Source organism: Mobula hypostoma, chromosome 6, assembly GCF_963921235.1.
Source record: "Mobula hypostoma chromosome 6, sMobHyp1.1, whole genome shotgun sequence".
Taxonomy (NCBI): domain Eukaryota; kingdom Metazoa; phylum Chordata; class Chondrichthyes; order Myliobatiformes; family Myliobatidae; genus Mobula; species Mobula hypostoma.
The window spans coordinates 107,747,843-107,770,001 of record NC_086102.1 but is presented as its reverse complement, the minus strand read 5'-3'; the positions used below and the strand labels follow the sequence as shown (position 1 = coordinate 107,770,001).

General features: G+C 43.9%; 1 protein-coding gene across 3 annotated transcripts in view; it reads right to left on the bottom strand.

Moving 5' to 3' along the window:
- Positions 1 to 22,159, bottom strand: part of stk11ip (serine/threonine kinase 11 interacting protein) — a 148,182-nt gene that overhangs the window by 109,690 nt on the left and 16,333 nt on the right. For all 3 annotated transcript variants that reach the window (XM_063051405.1, XM_063051406.1, XM_063051404.1), the window contains exons 2-4: positions 7,713 to 7,779; positions 6,027 to 6,229; positions 1,217 to 1,291 (exon numbers count right to left, since the gene is read on the bottom strand). In XM_063051405.1, the coding sequence (XP_062907475.1) occupies positions 1,217 to 1,291; positions 6,027 to 6,229; positions 7,713 to 7,776 (342 nt within the window). In that variant the 5' untranslated portion in view covers positions 7,777 to 7,779. The remainder of the gene's footprint in view (positions 1 to 1,216; positions 1,292 to 6,026; positions 6,230 to 7,712; positions 7,780 to 22,159) is intronic.

Genomic DNA, 22,159 nt, shown 5'->3' with positions numbered 1-22,159 from the left:
TCAACTGGCCTCACCTATCATCTGCTAGCTTGTACTCCTTGCTCTCCCTTCACCTTATTCTCCCCCTTCCTTTCCAGCCCTGATGAAGAGTCTGGGCCTGAAACGTCAACTTCTTACTTCTCTCCATAGATGCTGTCTGACCTACCATGTTCCTCCCGCATTCCAGCATTTTGTGTCTGTTGCCCTGAATTTCTAGCATCTGCAGAATCTCTTGTGTTTAAAATGGGCCAAAAAGCCGATTTCTGAGACTGTGGTCTATTTGGAAGCTTGACACCATTTAGTAGATACCATTCCCTTTTGTCAATGTTCCAACATTTAAACATGTGCCTTGGTTTCAAATTTTTGTCACTGCTGCCCTCACCAGAAAGGACAAAAACACCTCTAGCTTGGACCCAGTTTGTGATCTCATGTCTCCCCACCTCGACCATAAGACATAGGAGCTGAATGAGGCCATGGCTATTCCATCATGGCGCATTTATTATCCCTCTCAACCACATTAGACAAGAACAGGCCATTCGGCCCAACAAAACTTGCCAAATTCCTATTCACCTACTGCGTTGAAATAACTATCAAGTTTAGATTTGTAAGTCTTTAATGTACTACTCTCAACTACAGAACTAGGTAGTCGGTTCCACAACTCGCTGTGTAAAGAAATGCTTCCTGATGATAGTCTGAAATCTCCCTTAACCAATCTCCACCTACAGCCCTGTGTCCTTAACGATGGATTAATTTTGGAGCTGGCATCCACCTTACTTATACCCTTAATGATTTTGAACACTTCCATTGTGTCTCCTCTCATTCTACATCTACTTAGGCTAAAAAGATTTCTTTCAATCTATCTTCATCGCTCATACCCTGCAGACCTGGAATGAATCTAGTCACTCTTCTCTGGACTCTCTCCAGTGCCTTCACATCACTCACAAAAAAGGCATTCTCCTGCCTTTTCCCCATAACCTATGATGCCCTTACTAATCAAAAACCCATCAACTTCTACTTTAAATATACCCAATGACTTGGGTGTACAATGCCTCCACAATTGTCTGTGGCAACGAATTCCCTCGATTCTCCACCCCCTGTTTACAGAAATTCCTCATCTGTTCTACAAGGATGCCCTTCTATTCTGAAGCTGTGCCCACTTGTTTTGTCAGCTAAAGTAAAATTTGCTGGCCAACACTCAGTACCCTAGGGTTAGAAGATACCACTTCAACAGACCTACCTCTAAGAATCGGAGGGATTTAAAAGCAAAGATTCTGACGGGTGTCTGGAGCTTGGGTCCTGGGGGATGCACCAACTGGAAGAAAACATAGAATTCTGATTACCCATTCACACAGCCAGACAGACCACAACGTGGATTATGGACTGTATTACGTATCTGTAGAGCAAGAACAACAGAACATTAGGAATAAATGCTTTTACTGAGTTATGTTAGTAACAGGACCTGCTGGGCAACTTACAGTGCGGGAGTGAACAACCTGCTGAGATGAAACACACACAGGAAAGCCCAAACAAAAAATAGAGAGATTTCCGTGCATATCGGTTCACCATGTGATCAATTAGCCACATTCTTGCAATTGATCTGATATGGTTCACGCCTGCCCCCGTAGATAGGAGCCGCAGAGGAAGGGAATAAGTAAGGTAACTGAGAAAAATGATGAAATGTCTATCCTGCTTGGTACCGGTCAATCAGTCACGTGCATACTTGCCACATTCCCGTGACTGATCCGATACGGTTCAGGCTACATGAGAACACCTTTGCCTCCACTCTTGAAGAGACTCTACCATCAATGCCATCATAGGACCACAGAGAAAATTACTGCAAACAACAGGAATTCTGCAGATGCTGGAAATTCAAGCAACACACATCAAAGTTGCTGGTGAACGCAGCAGGCCAGGCAGCATCTCTAGGAAGAGGTACAGTTGACGTTTCAGTCCTGACGAAGGATCTCGGCCTGAAACGTTGACTGTACCTCTTCCTAGAGATACTGCCTGGCCTGCTGCGTTCACCAGCAACTTTGATGTGTGTTGAGAAAATTACTGTGACTGCGAAAGGTCATAGTCACAGAGTCTGGCAGTGAGTGGCTCATCTCCCAGCTCTCCAAAGAGCATGCAGCATTCCTAGCAGAAAGACTGGATAACGCTAAGTGCCTACACACCTTAGCATCTTACACCAATCCTATAGGTGGTGGAGGAAAGACTCAACAGCACACTGATCCATATGAACAACTGACACAAGTAGGAAGTGGGTTCATCAGTTTGCTTTGCAACTTAAACCCTGTTTGAATGCTTGATTATGTTAATTTTAATATCAGAAATAACTCTCAGTCAGATTTATTATCGTTGATAGTGGTTTATAACCACCACCTGGTGTCTCTCCTGCTTCCCTTTCTGAAATGGTCCACTCTCTCATATCAGATTCTTTCTACTTTAGCCCTTCACCTCTTCCATCTATCACCTCCCAGCTTCTTACTTCATCCCCCACCCGTCCCCCACACATCCACCTTCCCCCTCACCTGGTGTCACCTCTCCAATCCTGATGATGGGGTCTCAGCCCGAAACGTTGACTGTTTATTCCTCTCCATGGATGCTGCCTGACCTGCTGAGATCCTCCGCATTATCTGAGCTTTCAGATCAGATCCTATCCTACCTCTCTAATGAACGGAAAACATTTTTCAAAAACTGTCAGACTCTTTAACTGCCCAGTACTTCACCAACAAATAATATTAGATAGAGTAGAGTAGGGGTTGCCAACCCGTTGATCGTGATCGACTGGTTGATCTTTGAGACTTTCCCGTCGATCCCGAAGAAAAATCAAAAATAAATACACAAATACTGTTGTAACGTGAGCATTATAAAAGTAAGTAATACTAATTAGGATAATGGTAATATAGCAATATTTTCACTAAAAAGCTGTTGTAAAGAGAGATTGTTTCCGGGTTGCGGGGGTTTAGTTCCGTTCTTTCTGCCCAGTGCACGTGTGTGCAGTTCCCCCCGCCAAGCACCGCATTTTCAGCGTAGCCTGTGCTGCATCAAGGTGACCCATCAGATTAGTACTGACTGTCACGAACATCAATATATGGCAGTGTCCCCAACCTCCGGGCCGCGAAGCATGCAGGGGTGCAGCGGTAGTCGGGATGCACACAGCACATCTTTAAGAAAAAAAAGCCGAAATAAACAAGCTAATTAATTAGGCGAATGTCGGCTCAGATCAGAGGCGATACAATTGGCACTCGCTCGTGATATCCTAATAGCATGGCGGAGGCTCCATGAAAGAAGGTGAAAACGTACAAATTCCATCCAGAATAGGAAGAGGAATTTCTGTTTACCTTGGTGAAAGACAAGCGTGTATGTATGTTGTGCCACCAAACACAAGCACTGACTAACAGAGGGAATCTGGAGCGGCACCACAACACCAACCACCAGGAATTTAAAGACACCTACCCCCAGAGAGCACAATTCGTGCCTGGAAAGTTGAGGAGCTGAAATCGGGGTTGAAGGCCCAGCAATCATTTTTCACAAATCATGCTGCTCAAAATAAGGCTGCCATTGAAGCATCATTTCGTGTAAGTCACCTTTTGACTAAACACAAGAAGCCTTTTACAGATAGCGATTTATTCAAGGAAGCAATGGCCATTACCTCAGAGACTGTTTTTAATGACTTTAAAAACAAAAATGGCATCACAACCGCTTGGCCCTGCAACAGTGACAAGGAGGGTAGAGTCACCATCAGAGGACGTGAATATTTTTCACTACAGTTCAATGAATTCCTGGATGTAATGCAAACAACTCAGCTTGTTGTATTTGCCAGAATGGCTTTCCAGGATTTTACAACAAAGGAGGACTTCCTCACTCTTTTGCAATTAAAGGAAAGAACGAGAGGTGAGGATATTTACAATGAGTCTAAAAAATATGTCCGTGAAAATGACATCCCCATTCATAAACTGGTGGCAATTACTACTGATGGGGCTGAGCAATGTGCAGTCTGTGCGTTAGTTTTATAGCACTGAAAGTCAGTGCCTGCTTCAGGTCACTACTATGTGAAATTGCATTTTCACAGATGAAAATTATTAAATCTAAGTACAGGAGCTGACTTACTGACAGACACCTCTCTAGGGTTGCCAACTTTCTCACTCCCAAATAATGGACAAAAGTAGCAGTCAAATCCCGGGACATTTGTGTTTACCCTGAGAAAGACTACCATGACCATGAAGCCTGGCGCGGGCACCTGTGTGAGCATGCGTGATGTGCCGATTTTTTTTACCCCACGAATCGGTTTTGGCTTAATTTTCATTATTTCTACTTTATATAGGCTGTGTATTTATCATACCATTCCTGCTTTTACTATATGCTACTGTTATTTTATGTTTTATGTGTCATTTGGTAGGTTATTTTTTTTGGGTCTGGGAACGCTCAAAATTTTTTTCCATATAAATTAATGGTAATTGCTTCTTTGGCGTAAAGCATTTCGGCATGAAAGGTTTCACAGGAACGTTCTACCTTAGCGGGGGAAATACGGGACAGTTGGCAACCCTACACCTTACAGACTGTCTCAGACTGGCTATCTGTAGTTATGAGCCAAATTTCAGAGAACTAGCAGAAAGTATTCAGCCCCCGTCATCACAGTGAGTGTAACAGTCAATTTTTATTCATTTATTTTTCGTGTTGAAATAAAACTAAATAATGAAACTTAGAATTAAAGATGTGAAGTATTGTAATATTCTTAAAGAAAGACAGCTATGGCCTATTTGATATGCTAGTTACAGTGTTTTCTTGTTTGAATTAATTTGAAAGTTTGACAAAAGTATTTTGTGTAATTCAAATATAATTCGCCCAAATAAAAGGCCTCAGATTGGAAGTACAATCTGAGCTGTTTTCTCTAAACGATCTAGTAGGTAGATCTTGCCTTTCACTAAGGTCGAGGTAGGTGATCTTGGGCTTAAAAAGGTTGGTGACCGCTAGTGTAGAGGGAACAAAACTATGTCTAACCAGTGTTGACCCTACTTGTGAGTGTGTGATGGGAAATGTATGGGGAGGTTTACCCTGTGTCTGACCCTGGGGGTGTGAGATGGGACAGCGCAGAGGGAGCTTTAGATTAGATTAGACTAGATTCAATTTTAATGCCATTGTGCCGAGTACAGATACAAAGCCAATGAAATGCAGTTCGCATCTAACCAGAAATGCAAAGAATAGTGGTATTTACAAAATAACTGCGAATAAAAAGTGCTACAGCACACAAATATAAAAGTACTGAGACAGTACAATATGGGTGCAATACTGCTTAGCGTTGTGACGTGAGGTTCAGCAGGGTCACAGCCTCAGGAAAGAAGCTCTTCCTGTGCCTGCTGGTGCGGGAGCGGAGGCTCCTGTAACACCTACCAGGTGGGAGGAGAGTAAAAAGTCCATGGTTAGGGTGAGATGCATCCTTGATAATGCTTTTCACCCTGCCCAGGCAGCGTTTATGGTAGATGTTCTCAATGGTGGGCAATTGGGTGCCGATAATCCGCTGGGCAGTTTTCACCACAGAGCTTTACTCTGTGTCTGAACACAGGAATATGTGATGGGACAGTACGGAGGGGGCTTCACTCTATATTCCAGCCATGTTCTTCCTGCCTGGGAGTGCTTGATAGGACACTATGAAGGAGATAATCTTTCTTTGTCACATGTACATCAAAACATCAACATACATCAATGACCAACACAATCTGAGGATGTACTTGGCAACCAGTAAATGTCATCACCATGCTTCTGGTACCAGTGTAACTTGCCCACATACTAACCCTAGCCCATGCATCTTGGAATGTGGGAGGAAGGGGGAGCACTCAAGGAAACTCACGTGGTCACAGGAGAGCATACAAACTCCTTACAGACAGCAGGAGTTAACCCCTAATGACTGGTGATATAAAGTGCTACATTAACCAAGTGGCAACTATAACAAAAGTATAAAGTGTGCTGCAAAGCGGTTCCTGAGAGCCACAGAGTACATGTCTAACGATACTGAAGGAAAATCAGCCCCTCAAAGACCAACCAACCTTCAGTGACATGGTTTTTTGCAACACGTCGAAGAGGAACTGCACCTCCAGGACTGAGGCTGTATCAGACGGGTGGGAGGGAAGTGCGACAAACCCATGCTGGTACTTGCGAGCCAACAGGTGCTGCTCAAAGAGCTGGTGTAGTTTCTGCAGGCCAATAGTCAACAGGGAGAGTGTACTCGTCCCACTCAGCACAGAGTCACCTGGAGATAACACAGAAAAGACATTTGATCAGATTTCTAAATGGGCCTGAATCGAGGAACACTACGAAGTTTAAAGTTCAAAGTAAAGTTATTATCAAAGTAGATGCACATCACCATATTCTATCCTGAGATTCATTTTGTGGGCATTCACAGTAAATACAAAGAAACACAATGATAAACTGCACACAAAGACTGACAAACAATCAATGTGCAAAATATGACAAATTGTCCATATAATTAAAACCAAAATAATAGTAAAAAAATAAGTAACAAATATTGAGAACATGAGTTGTGGAGTCTTTGAAAGTGAAGCCATAAGTTGTGGACTCAATTCAACGTTGGGCTGACTCTGGTTCAAAAGCCTGATGGTTGAGGGGTAATAATTGTTCCTGAAAAATAAATTCAGGATGTATATTGTATAGATTTCTCTGACATTAAATATACCTATTGAACCTGGTGATGTGGGACCCAAGGCTCCTTTACCCCCTTCTGATGCTAGCAGCGAGAAGAGAGCATTGCCCCATTACTTCACTAATTTTGCTCTCTATTAATTCTATTTTTATAATATATATAAATAATATCTACATCAGAGTCTTTGCCCCAACTTGCGGCTTCCTCTATATCTCATCTCATCCATTTCCTGCACCTCTGCTCTCACACGATCTCCTCCTGGACAAGGCAAGGAGAGAGATGCCTGCTCCTCACTTTCCATCCCACTCAACAGGTCATCCTCCACAGATCACAAACACAAGAGATCTGCAGATGTTGGAAAACTTAAGCAGCACATACAAAATGCTGGAGGAACTCAGCAGGTCAGACAACATCTACAGAGGGGAATACAGTGTTTTGGGCCAAGATGCTTCATTGGGACTAGAAAGGGGCAGAATCTAGCAGCAGGAGGTGGAGGGAAGAGAAGGAGTACAAGCTGGAAGGTGATCGGTGAAACATCAGATTTTTCTAACTTCCCTCAATTACTCTTCCCTCCCCGTTCTCTCTTTTTCCATTCCCCATAAGAATTCCCCTCTCACCCTTCCCTTCTTCTCTCTTGCCCATTACCTCCCTGCCTCCTTCCTTTTATCTCATGGTCTACTGTCCTTCCCCATCAGATTCCCTTTTCTTCACTCCTTTACCCTTTTCACCTATCGCCTCCCAGTTTCTCACTTCATCCCCCTTCCCCCACCCACTGCCACAACCCCCCCTCAATTTCACCCATCACCTGCCAGCCTGTACTCCTCCCTAGCCACCCCGCGCCCCCCCCAATCTTCTTATTCTAGTTCTGCCTTCTTCCTTTCCAGTCCTGAACAAGGTTCTTGTCCTAAAACATTGACTCCTTATTTCTCTCCGTAGATGCTGTCTGAACTGCTAGGGTCCTCCCGCCTTTTGCATGTGTTGATCCTTCAATGATGATGCTGAACCTGCTGATCATTTCCTGGTTTGAATTCAGATTTCCAGCATCTAGAGTTTTTTTTTATTTCAGACTCACCGTAGCTTCGGAGCAGTTTTGTCAAATTTTGGACAAACACCTCCTCCCCAGCTCTGGAAGCCATGGTCTAGGAGAAAAAGAGCAAACTAAGTTAGAAACCTCACCATATTCTGCAAAGATCTTATGGACAAATGACAGAGAAAGGTATCAGCTTGTCATCAGAAACAGGATTCTTATCACCGACACATGTTGAGAAATTTGTTGAATTTTTGGCAGCAGTACAGGGCAAAGAAACGAATGCAAGTTACAACCAAAAAAAAGTAGTGCAAAAGAGGAACAGTGAGGTGGTATTCATGGACCATTTGGAAATCTGGTGGCAGAGGGGAAAAAGCTCTTTGAGTGTGGATCATCAGGCTCCTGTACTTCCTCCCCAGTGGTAGGAATAAGAAGAGGACATGCTCTCAGATGATGAGGACCTTTAACAATGGGTGCAGTGTTCTTGAGGCACCACCTTTTAACATGTCCTCGCCGCTGGTGAGGCTATCATCCAGCGTGGTCAGAGGAGAGTTGCCAGATTGGTTCAAGCTGATAGGAAGGCGACAGTAAATCAAATAGCCATGCATTACAGCAGTAGTGTGCAGAAGAGCATCTCTGAACTCACAACACATTGCACCCTGAAGTGGATGGGCTACAGCAGCAGAAGATCATGAATGTACACTCAATGGCCATTCTATTAGTACAAGAGGTAACTTTAAAAAAAGGAAGTGGTGGAAGTATTTTATAAACGAAAGGGATTCTGCAGATCCTGGAAATCCAGAGCAACACACAAAATGCTGGAAGAACTCAGCAAGTGAGGTAGCATCTATGGAAATGAATAAACAGTCGACACTGCTGGCTAAGACCCTTTGTCAGGACTGGAAAGGAAAGGGGAGGTTGCCAAAATACAGTGGTGGGTGAGTGGGGAGGGGGGTGAAGTAAGAAGCTGGGAAGTGATAGGTGGAAAAGGTAAGAGGCTGGAGAAGAGGAGTCTGATAGGACAGGAGAGTGGACCATGGGAGAAAGGGAAGGAGGAGGGGCAAGGAGGACAGGCGATAGGCAGGTGAGGAGAAAAGGTAAGAGGCCAGAGTGGGGATCTAAAGAAGAGGGAAGGGGGAGGGGGAAAAATTACCAGAAGTTGGAGAATTCAATTTTCATGCCATCAGGTTGGAGGCTACTTAGACAGAATATGTATGCTGTGTTGCTCCTCTAACCTCAAAGTGGCTTCATCATGGACCAACATGTTGAAATGGGGAATGGGGATAAGAATTGAAATGGTTGGCCAGCAAGAACTTGTGTTTTTTGCAAATGGAGTTGAGGTGCTCAACAAAATGATATCCCAATTGACGTTGGGGTCTCACTAATATGCAGGAGGTCACATCAGGAGCACTGGATACAGTAGTCGACCCCAAAAGACTCGCAGGTGAAGTGTTGCCTCATCTAGAAGGATTGTTTGGGGCCCTGAATGGAGGTGAAGGAGGAGATGAAGGGCAGGTATAGCACTTCACCAACAAGAGAAAGTCTGCAAATAACACACACAAAAGTTGCTGGTGAACGCAGCAGGCCAGGCAGTATTTCTAGGAAGAGGTATAGTCGACGTTTCAGGCCGAGACCCTTCGTCAGGACTAACTAAAAGAAGAGCTGGTAAGAGATTTGAAAGTGGGAGGGTGAGGGGGAGACCCAAAATGATAGGAGAAGACAGGAGAGACAGAGATGGAGCCAAGAGCTGGACAGTTGATTAGCAAAAGGGATATGAGAGGGTCATGGGACAGGAGGCCCAGGGAGAAAGAAAACGGGGAGGGGGGAACCCAGAGAATGGGCAAGGGGTGTAGTGAGAGGGACAGAGGGAGAAAAGGAGAGAAAAAGAATGTGTGTATATAAATAAATAAATAACAGATGGGGTACGAGGGGGAGCTGGGGCATTAGCGGAAGTTTGAGAAGTCAATGTTCATGCCATCAGGTTGGAGGCTACCCAGACGGAATATAAGGTGTTGTTGCTCCAACCTGGGTGTGGCCTCATCTTTACCGTAGAGGAGGCCGTGGATAGACATATCAGAATGGGAATGGGGCGTGGAATTAAAATGTGTGGCCACTGGCAGACCCTGCTTTCTCTGGCGGACAGAGCATAGGTGTTCAGCGAAACCATCTCCCAGTCTGCATTGGGTCTCACCAAGTCTGCAAATGTTGGAAATCCAAACAACACACACAAAATGCTGGAGAAACTCAGAGGGCCCGGCAGCATCATGGAAAAGAGTAAACAGCTGATGTTTCAGGTTGAGACCCTTCATCAGAAGTGTAGCACTTCTGCTGCTTGTAGGGATAAGAGCCAGCTGGGAGATTAGTAGGGAAGGATGGATAGACAAGGAAATCACAGAGAGAGCGATCCCTGCTGAAAGCGGGGTGGGGGAAGAGGTAAAGATCTGTTTGGCGGTAGGGTCCCATTGAGGAGAGCAAATGTTACAGACAATGATGTGTTAGCTTCCTGGAGTCAGTGTGAGAACTGGAAGCCTAATGTAAATTAGCTGTGAATTAGATACCAACAGCACAAAGGTGTGATATGTCTTGAGATTTGATCACTTCAGGGCTGCGAAGGTAGTGACTACAGAGATAATGGATTCACTGGAAGACTATTCATTTTTGTGTAAAAAAACAGAAATGTCTTTTGTATACACGAGTGTAATATCAAAAAGAGCAATTATTCAGAGGGGCATTGGTTGCTTTGTACATAACTCAGTCAATGTGCAAGTACAGCAAACGAGAGGAAGACATATGCTACAATGGACTTGATTGCAAGGGGAGGGTGAAAGCAGACATATCATAGAAGTGTAAAAGCAAAACAGCACAGGCCTTTCGGCCCACTATGTGCTGACCCTTTAACCTACTCCATGGTCAATCTAACCCTTCTCTGCCGCACAGTCCTCCATTTTTCTTTCATCCATGTTCATATCTAAGAGTTTCTTAAATGTCCCTAATATATCTGCCTCTGCCACCACCGCTGGCAGGGGGCATTCTATGCACCCACCACTCTGTATAAAAAGCCTACCCTACATTCCTCCCCCTATACTTTCCTCCTGTCACCTTAAAATTAAACCGCCTTGAATTAGCCGTTTCCAGCCTGGGGAAAGAGTCTCTGGTTGTCCACTCTATGTCTTTTGATGTTGTGATGTTGTAGGGATGGAACTGGACTCTCTGACGGTGGTGTCTGAAAAGAGGATGCTGTCCAAGTTGCATGCCATCTTGGTCAATGTCTCCCATCCACTACATAATGTACTGGGTGGGCACAGGAGTACATTCAGCCAGAGACTCATTCCACCGAGATGCAACACAGAGCGTCATAGGAAGTCATTCCTGCCTGTGGCTATCAAACTTTACAACTCCTCCCTTGGAGGGTCAGACACCCTGAGCCAATAGGCTGGTCCTGGACTTATTTCATAATTTACTGGCATAATTTACATATTACTATTTAACTATTTATGGTTTTATTACTATTTATTATTTATGGAGCAACTGTAACGAAAACCAATTTCCCCCGGGATTAATAAAGTATGACTATGACTATTTTATCATGATATACACCTCTACCAAATGAGCTCTCATCATCCTTCACTCCATGGATAAAAGCCATAGCTCGCTCAACCTATGCTCATAAGGGACCTGACTAATCCAGGCAGCATCCTGGTAAAACCCCTCTGCACCTTCTCTAAAACTGCCACATCCTTCCTATAATCCTATAATACACTGTGATGAAGTGCTTTGAGAGGTGAATGACGCAGCTTGGATCCGCTCCAATTTGCCTACCGTCACAACAGATTAACAGCAGAGGCCATTTGATAGGCTCTTCAGTCAACCGTGGAACATCTGGACAGTAAAGTTGCATACATCAGGTGCTCTTCATTGAATGCAGAGCTGAAGTCAACACCATCATTTCCTCAAGACTAATCTGTAAGCACCCCGGCCTCTCAATACCTGCTTGTGCAACTGGATACTCAATTTCCTCACTTGCAGATGCCAGTCAGTTTGGATTGGCAACAACATCTCCTCCACAATCACCTTCAGCACAAGTGCACCACAAGGCTGTGTGCTTACAGCCCTGCTCTAATTGCTTTGTAATTATGACTGGGAGGCTAAGCACAGCTCCAGTGCCTTATTTTAAGCTTGCTTACAACACCACTGTCGTTGGTTGAATCAAAAGTGCTGAGGAATCAGCATATAGGAGGAAGCATGAAAATCTGGCTGAGTGGTGCCCACAATAACATTCTCTCAATGTCAGCAAGACCAAGGAGCTGATTGATTACTGACCACCGAAGGAACCCAGAGATCTATGAGCCAGTCTTCATCAGGAGGATCAGAGGCAGAGAGGGTCTGCAACTTCAAATACCACAGTGTTATCATTTCAGAGGATCTGCCTTGGACCCAGCACTTCAAGTGCTGTTACAAAGAAGGGACAGGAACACATCTACTTTCATAGGAGTTTGCGAAGATTTGGCATGTCATCTAAACTTAGGAGAGTGTATTCTCTGGTTGCATCACAGTCTGATATGGAAACACCAATACCACTGAATGAAGAAACCTACAAAACGTAGTGGATATATCACGATAAAGCCCTCCTCAGCATTGAGCATCTACAAGCTACACTGTTGCAGGAAAACAGCACCCATTATCAACAACTCCCACCATCCAAGCCATACTCTCTTCTTGCTGCCCACTTTAGGAAGGAGTTACAGGAGCCTCAGGTCCCACACTACCAGATTCAGCAACAGCTATTACCACTCAACCAACAGGTTCTTGAACCAGGGCATCGTGGGGCAAGATAACTTCACTCACCCCAACACTGAACTGATTCCACACCCTATGGACTGACTTTTAAGGACCCTACAATCTTATGTTCTCATTATTTATTTATTATTTTGTATTTTTTTCTCTTTTTGTTTTTACAGTTTGTCTGTTGCATGTTGATTGTCTGCCCGTCTTTCTTGTGTGCATTTTTTCATTGATTCTACTGTGATAACTATAAATACGCACAGGAAAATTAATCTCACATATATGATGACATATTCCACGCGCCCCCCCCCCCCATCCCCCCCAACCTTTCAAATCTACTCGTCAGCTTTTTTTTCCTTCAGTCCTGCCAAAGAGTTTTGGCCCGAAATGTCGACTGTATTTTTTTCCCCCATTGATGCTGCCTGGCCTGCTGAGTTCCTCCAGCATTTTGTGTGTGTTTTATGATGACATATATGTACTTCGATAATAAAGTTACTTTGAACTAATAGGTGGACCAAAACTGAACACAATACTTCCAAGTGTCATCTAACCGGGACTTTATAGAGCTGCATCAATACCTTCTGGCTCCTGAACTGCAGCAGTGATCAGCAGCACTGGGGCTCCACAGGGGACTGTCTTGTCTCCCTTTCTCTTCACCATTTACACATCAGACTTCAACTACTGCACAGAGTCTTGTCATCTTCAGAAGTTTTCTGATGACTCTGCCATAGTTGGATGCATCAGCAAGGGAGATGAGGCTGAGTACAGGGCTACAGTAGGAAACTTTGTCACATGGTGTGAGCAGAATTATCTGCAGCTTAATGTGAAAAAGACTAAGGAGCTGGTGGTAGACCTGAGGAGAGCTAAGGTACCGGTGACCCCTGTTTCCATCCAGGAGGTCAGTGTGGACATGGTGGAGGATTACAAATACCTGGGGATACGAAATGACAATAAACTGGACTGGTCAAAGAACACTGAGGCTGTCTACAAGAAGGGTCAGAGCTGTCCCTACTTCCTGAGGAGACTGAGGTCCTTTAACATCTGCCGGACGATGCTGAGGATGTTCTACGAGTCTGTGGTGGCCAATGCGATCATGTTTGCTGTTGTGTGCTGGGGCAGCAGGCTGAGGGTAGCAGACACCAACAGAATCAACAAACTCATTCGTAAGGCCAGTGATGTTGTGGGGATGGAACTGGACTCTCTGATGGTGGTGTCTGAAAAGAGGATGCTGTCCAAGTCGCATGCCATCTTGGACAATGTTTCCCATCCACTACATAATGTACTGGTTGGGCACAGGAGTACATTCAGCCAGAGACTCATTCCACCGAGATGCAACACAGAGCGTCATAGGAAGTCATTCCTGCCTGTGGCCATCAAACTTTACAACTCCTCCCTTGGAGGGTCAGACACCCTGAGCCAATAGGCTGGTCCTGGACTTATTCCCTGGCATAATTTACATATTACTATTTAACTATTTATGGTTTTATTACTACTTAATTATTTATGGTGCAACTGTAATGAAAACCAATTTCCCCCGGGATCAATAAAGTATGGCTATGACTATGACAATCCAACCAATGAAAACCAACACAGCATATGCCTTTTGAAGAAGCTGCCATTAACTCTGTACACAAAGGGTTCTGCAGATGGTGAACATCCGAAGCAACACACAAAATGATGGAAGAACTCAGGTCAGGCAGTATCTATCACTTCACACTTTTCTGGATTGAAATAACAATACATACATAATATTTGATATGTTTTCATGTCCCTCTGCCGCTTCTGTGCTCAATAAAACAGGAGGTATGGTAGACAGTAAAGAAAAAGGGAGAGGGTGAAAAGAAGGTGTTGAAGAGCTGTTCCAAAGAAACCCCGAGGGAGAAGGAAGGATTTGTAGCTCGCAGATCTGATAAGCATGAGGCCCACCAACCACGAAATGCCCTCTTCTCAATACTACCAGCAGTGAGGAAGTACAGAGGCCCGGAGACACACACACTCAATGCTTTAGGAACAGCTTCTTCCCCTGTCATCTGATTTCTGAATGGACAATGAACCCATGAACACTATTTCACTAATTCTGCTCACTTTTTGCACTAGATTTTATATAGATTTCTCATTGTAATTCATAGTATATTTTACACATTACTCTGCACCGCTGCCGCAAAACAAATTTCACAACTTAGTCAATGATGATAAACCTGACTCTGATTCTGGGTGCTTGCTATGCCAGCAGTCAAAGCTCTCGAGGCTAGGGTTTGCAATTAATAGTTTTTTAAAATGCTATGATTATAGTTTTTTTATGTATTGCACTGTACTTCTGCCGCAAGACAACAAATTTTACGACATATGCCAGTGATATTAAAGCTGATTCTGATCCTAAGGTTATAAACAAAGAGAAGCAGACACTTACAACTGTGAACCGTCTGATGGAGTAAACTGCTTTGCGCTTTCGAGTCTTTTGACTCGGGTACCTCTCAGGACCTTCCGTGTCCTCCAGCCAAGCCATTGCCAGGGGTCTCTGAGTCAGCAGACACCAAGCCACATTGAAATAATGGGCATACATCTTCTCAGAGTTCTCTCTAGGTTTCACTACGTGCGTGCATGTGTGAGGAGACCTGCCTGAATAGCTCAAGACTCGGTGAGGCTGAGGTCTCAGCCCTATCAGGTGCTAATGGCACCATTGTGAGGTTCCAGCATGATTGTAATGCAATTAATCTGCCCAATCAAAACCAGCGCTTCACAGATTGGTGCACTCCAAAGACAAGATCACAGCTCTCCAAACTGTGCGGAGGAAAGCTAGACGCACACACAGTATAGGCGTATTTAAACAAAAGGAGTACAGCATAAACTTCCAAACCTGCTCAAGACCTTGCTTATCAGAACTATCTCACACAGCCATTGTTCTAAGATAGGTGAGCAGCACATGCCTTGCGTCATGTGAGAGATGACGGCTCCTGTTTCAGTAAATGCTGAAGGAGCACTGCACGGGAGGGTGTCAATGAGGCGCTGTGGAGGCTAGATCACAGGGAGGTGAACCTGCGGAATTTGTTACCACAGATGGCTGTGGAAGCCAAGACATTGGGTATACTCAAAGCAGAGGTTGAGAGGTTCTTGATTAGACCATAAGACATAGGAGCAGAATTAGGCCATTTGGCCCATCGAGTCTGCTCCGCCAATCATGGCTGATCCTTTATTTTTAATCTCCTCCTCAACCCAATTTCCCAGGCTTCTCCCCGCAACCTTGAATGCCATGTCCAATCAAGAACCTATCAACCTCTGCCTTAAATACACCTAACGACCTGGCCTCCACAGCTGCACATGGCAACAAATTCCACAAATTCACCACCCCCGGATGAAGAAATTACTCTGCATCTCTGATTTGAATAGACACCCCGCTATCTTGAGGCTGTGCCCTCTTGTCCTAGACTCTCCCACCATGGGAAACATCCTTTCCACATCTACTCTGTCTAGGCCTTTCAACATCAGAAAGGTTTTACTGAGATCCCCCCTCATCCTTTTAAGTTCTAGCAAGTGTAGGCCCAGAGCCATCAAACGTTCCTTGTACGATAACCCTTTCATTCCTGGAATCATCCTTGTGAACTTCCTCTGGACCCTCTCCAATACTAGCACATCTCTTCTCAGACGAGGAGCCCAAAACTGTTCAGAATACTCAAGGTAAGGCCACACCAGTGCCTTATAAAGCCTCAGTATCCCTGCTCTTGTATTCATAGATAGATAGATAGATATACTTTATTGATCCCAAGGAAAACTGGGTTTCGTTACAGCTGCACCAACCAAGAATAGAGCATAAATATAGCAATACAAAAACCACAAACAATCAAACAACAATATTCAAACTATGCCAGATGAAAATAAGTCCAGGACCAGCCTATTGGCTCAGGGTGTCTGACCCTCCACGGGAGGCGCTGCAAAGTTCGATGGCCACAGGCAGGAACGACCTCTCATGACGTCCAGTGTTGTATCTCAGTGGAATATGGCCCAAGTCCAACAGCAAAAAGTTCAATATCGGGTCTACAAACACGTTCCTCGATCGTAATATGACCAGGATTGCACCATCCATTGTTAACCAGAACAGCAAGCCCCCAACTCCTTTACGCTTAGTGCTCTCGGTGCACTTCCAGTCAGCCCGAACAGTCTGGAAGCCCTCCATGGAAAAGTTTTGGTTGGGTATGTTGTCGTGCAGCCCCGTTTCAGTAAAACACATAACACTGCACTCCCGAAATGTTCTCTGACGCCTGGCTAGCACCGTCAACTCGTCCATTTTATTACCCACCAAACTGCTCTTCTCCATTAGTCTCTGCTGTCTTGACCCGGTCCTCTTTCCTCGCCTTTGTGATCCCCCTCTGCATCCTCTATGTGTTTTCCTTCAGATTTCAGCAGGGGTGTCCGCCGCTCTGTTCGCTAAACCGGCCGGCATAAACGCAATCAACTGGTCCCTGAAATAAACAATGCGACCATACTGCTGCCCCGCTAATGAGACGTGTCGGAATGAAACTATTTCCAGCGCTAAAAACCCAAATAAAACTCTCTCCACCAGCATGATAGAGAGGGTGCAGCTTCAACGTGTTACCGTGGAAAAAAAAATACAACAAATAACGTAAGTTAAAAAAGTAAGAAAACTAGTCGGAACGGCTGTAACAGGCTGCATGCACGACCGGCGCATGCGCACTACATTCTCAAACTCTTGATTAGTAAGGGAGTGGAAGGTTATGGGGAGAAGGTAGGGGAATAGGGTAGAGGGGGAAAATAAATCAGCCATGATCAAATTATGAAGACAATGGGCCAAAAGGTCTAATTCAGCTCCAATGTTTATCATAAAGTTCAAAATTCAAAGTAAATTTATTATCAAAGTATATGTCGCCATATACTACCTTAAGGTTCACTTTCTTGCAGGTATTCATAATAGAATGAAATACAATAAAATCACAAAAAGCTACACAAAAGAATGACAATCAATGTGCAAAAGAATAACTGCAAATACAGCAAAAACAAATAATAATAAATAGATAAATGAATAAGTAATACTGAGAACACGAGTTGTAGGGTCCTTGAGTCTACAGCAATCACGAGGAAGTCTGCAGATGCTGGTTTGGAGGGCCTACTCTGATCTTGTTTCCTGGAAGCCCGTTTGCTAAACTGACTCCTCACTCACTAGATAGAACAAGTGTAAAGGCATAGGGAAGTCTTTATATTATGCATACTGTATATCTACGACCCTCGCTAACTTTCTTTTAAAAAGAAAGGCACCATAGAAAGCAATGTAAACACAAGAGATTCTGCAGACGTTGGAAATCTTGAGTAACACAAAATATGCAGAAGGAACTCAGCAAGTACAGGCAGCATCCATAGAGAGGAATAAACAGACTATGTTTCAGGCTGAGACAAATTATGCAAAATCAGCTTTGTACGGCAACTGCTCTGTGCAAAGCCCGACTAAAACTGCAGAGACTTGCAAACTCAGACCATCCTCCCCTCTGTCACTTTGGAAAAGCAGCCAAAATAATCAAGAAGCCTTTCTTCATCAATCATTCTCTCCCTCCCTCTCCTATTGGGCAGCAGAACAAAAATCTGAAGCATATAGCACCAGGTTCAAGAACAGTTTATATACTGCTATAATAAGACTATTGAATGGTCCCTAATGAACTCTTAACCACACCTTTCATTCCACTATCACCAGACCTTTGAACAGATGTCTCAAACACTGAAGATGAACTGTTGATCTCTCAACTTACATTGTCCTCCTTGCACTTTGTATTGTCCATGTGCACTGCACTTCCTCTGTAGCTGCAACACCACATTCCACATTGTTTTCTTAATAAATGTCCGTACTACCACATTGTTTTCTCAGCAAATGTCCGTACTAACTCAGTGTATGTACATATATCTTGATCTGCCTGGATGGCATACAAACAAAAGCTTTTCAGCATCTGCAGATTTCCTCGCGAAAAGCTTTTCACTGTAATGTGACAATAATAAACCAAGGCCAATAACACACAGTATTCTTTGGTCATCATATTGCAGTTTGAATGCTGACTACTACATTGCCTATGGTACAATACCAGCTGAAGTACAGGCCACTTGCTGTAGAATACTTTCCGGCATCTTTTGCTTGCATGTCGTCTATATCAATACTTCGGATGATAATGTGGTAAATTGGTTCGCAAATTTGCAGATGACAAGATTGGGATGTAGCGAGGAAAGCTATCAAAGCTTGCAGCAGGATCTACCCAGCTGGGAAAAAGGGCTAAAAAAATGCAGATGGAATTTAAAGACAAGAGATTCTGCAGATGCTGAAAATCCAGAGCAACACACACAAAATGCTGGAGGAAGTCAATAGGTCAGCAGCATCTATGGAAATGAATAAACAGTCGACATTTCAGACCAAGACCCTTCTTCAGGATTGGAAAGGAAGGGGGAAGACAGCAGAATAGAATAGAAGGAATCTAATGCTGACAAGTGTGAGGTTTTGCACTTTGGGAGGAAGAACGGGTAGGACTTGCATGGTAAGCGGTAGGGCACTGAGGAATGGAGGGATCTGGGAACACACACCCACAATTCCTTGAAGTTGGTGCCGCAGGTAATAGAATTGTAAGGAGAGCTTTTGGCACAATGGCCTTCATAAATCAAAGTACAGGTCCACAATCCCTTATCCGAAATCCTTGGGGCCAGTTGCATTTCGGAATTCAGAATTTTTTGGATTTCAGAATCCCTCCTTATTGGCTCTGGGACCCCTCGCGGATACCAAAAAACACTTATGCTCAAATCCCTTATTTAATCTGGCTAACTGCAGTGGACTTTAGGACCCAGTGGAGCTCCTGACCCGCGCACATCCTCTCGTAGACTTTAAATCATCTCTAGATTATTTATAATACCTAATATAATGTAAATTCTATATAAATAGTTGTTATACTGTATTGTTTAGGGAATAATGACAAGAAAAAACATTCAATAAAACATAAAAATATACAGCTTCAAACGAACCGAATCAAACACATGGTAAGTGACTTATTGGAATAAATGTAGAACGTCACTGTCACTATAAAACTTCAGTAACTTGTCTTTCTGTTTATTTAAATCATATACATTGGTAGTTCCGACACTATTTTCTTCAGTAAGATGCCGCACAGACATACCACGATCAAGCTTCTGCAATAACTCCACTTTCTGCGTTATTGATAATGATAGATGCTTTCTTCTCTTTTTCTCATTGTTACCCATAGGGGTATCTGCAGCTCTTTTTGACATTTTCACCGTGAAATTAAACACAAAGTCAACAGTGAACACAAAATATCAGCGAACAGCAAATGTACGCGTAACCAGTATGAGCGCTGAGCCACAACTGACATCTTAGCTGGCGGCCTCTGCTCGCGCTGCCACGTCACACCTGAGTAACGTCAGCTGTCGGCGAAAAAAAACTTCCGTTTTTGGAGCTTTTTGGATTTCAGACTTTCAGATGAGGGATTGTGGACCTGTACTGAGTAAAGGAGTTGTGATGTTATGTTGAAGTTGTACAAGATGTTGGTGTGGCCTAATTTGGAGTATTGTGTGCAGTTCTGGTCACCTACAGGAAAGAGTGCAGAGAAAATTTGCCAGGACTTGAGGACCTGAGTTATAGGGAAAAGTTGAACAGGTTAGGACTTTATTCCTGAGAACGGAGCAGAATAAAAGGAGATTTCATAGAGGTAGACAAAATTATGAGAGGCATAGATAAGGTAAGTGCAAGCAGGCTTTTTTCACTGAGTTTGGGTGAGACTAGAACTAGAGATCATGGGTTATGGGAGAAAGGTCAAAGGTCTACGGGGAATATGAAGAGGATTTCTTCAATCAAAGGGCGGTGAGATTGGGGAACAACCTGTCAGCGGAAGTGGTGGATTTCAACTTTTAAGAGAAATTTCGATGTATATGAATGGGTGGGTTATGGAGGGCTATAGTTTGGCTGGATCTCAATGGAACTCTTCAGAATAATAGTTTGGCATGGACCAGATGTGCTGAAGGGTCTGTTTCTGGGTTGCAGTGTTATATGGCTCTATGAATAGTAAACCCATAGATAGAGTTGTATGTGAAATAAGCTCCTCAGCCCATCAGATGCACACTATATTTCTTGCCTACCTGCATTAATCCTATTTGCTTGATTTGAACTATATTCCTCTATTGTCAACAACTTGGAGCTGAATGCCCTAAAACCGCAGAGATGCGTATCGATTTTAGGAAGAAACTGTACCTCATCTCCACGCCCTCATCATCAACAACTCTACAGTTAGCATTGTTTCAACATTCTTTATCCTGGGTATCATTATTTCACAGGACCTCATGTGGGAGAACCACATCTCCTTCATTAACAAAAAGCTTCGATAGACAAGGTACTTCTTCTGGTACTTGTTAAAGTTCCATCTTCCCCAGAACCTACGAGTGCAATGCTATCAGCGTGCATCATCGCATCAGCCATTACTATTTGGTTTGGTGCAGCACCCTCTCACAATATACGAACACTACAACAAACCGTCAGGTCAGCAGAAAAAGACATTGTTTACTGTCTGCCATCTTTGCACAACTTGGAAGCAGGGGAAAAATATCAGTATGAACACTGTCCAAACAAGAGAAAATCTGCAGATGCTGGACATCCAAAGCAACACACACAAAATGCTGAAGCAGCCCAGCAGGTCAGGCAGCATCTATGGAAAAGTGTCAACAGTAATCCTTTCGGGTTCAGGAAAGAAAGAAAAGCTCTGCAGGAAAAAGTTCCAGTAGCCACCCGTTTCAATTCTACCTCCCATTCCCAATCTGACATGTCAGTCCATGACCTCCTCTACTGCCATGATAAGGCCACACTCAGGTTGGAGGAGCAACACCTGTATTCCGTCTGGGTAGCCTCCAACCTGATGGCATAAATATCGATTATTCTAACTTCCGGTAATGGCCTCTCCCCCTTCATCATTCCCCAATCCTGTTTCCCACTCTCACCTTATCTCCTTACCTGCCCATCACCTTCTTCTGGTGCTGCTCCCCCTTCCCTTTCTTCCATGGTCTTCTATCCTGTCCTCTCAGATTCCCCCTTCTCCAGCCCTTTGTCTTTCACCAATCAATTTCCCCTCTCCCCAGTCTCACCTATCACCTACCACCTTGTACTTCTTCCTCCCCTACCCCCACCTTCTTACTCTGACTTCCCTTCTTTCCAACAACGATGAAGGGTCTCAGCACAAAATGCCGCCTATTTACTCCTTTCCAGAGATGCTGCCTAGCCAGCTGAAATTCCTCCAGCATGTTGTGTGTGCGGACATTACCCACCCTGTCACCAAAGACTCCAGCACATTTTTACAGATGCCCCATCAGCCAGAATGCACTTTCTTCTCATTGTTACCATCAAGGAGGAGGTACAAGATCCTGAAAATGCATACTCAACATTTTAGGAACAGCTTCTTCACCTCTGCAGACAGATTTCTGAACAGACAATGAACCAATCCATGAACACTACTTCACCATTTTTGTTCTTTTTGCACAACTTATTCTATTTTTTATACCTATATATTTCTTAATGTAATTTTTATGTATTGCACTGTACTGTTATTGCAAAACAACAAATTTCAAGCCTTTTCTAACTGCTCCCTTATAAGGATATTAAAACAAAAACTTCACACCACCTTAAAAGTTTCTTCCTCCAGGCAGTCAATCTGATCAACCATTCTAGTTAG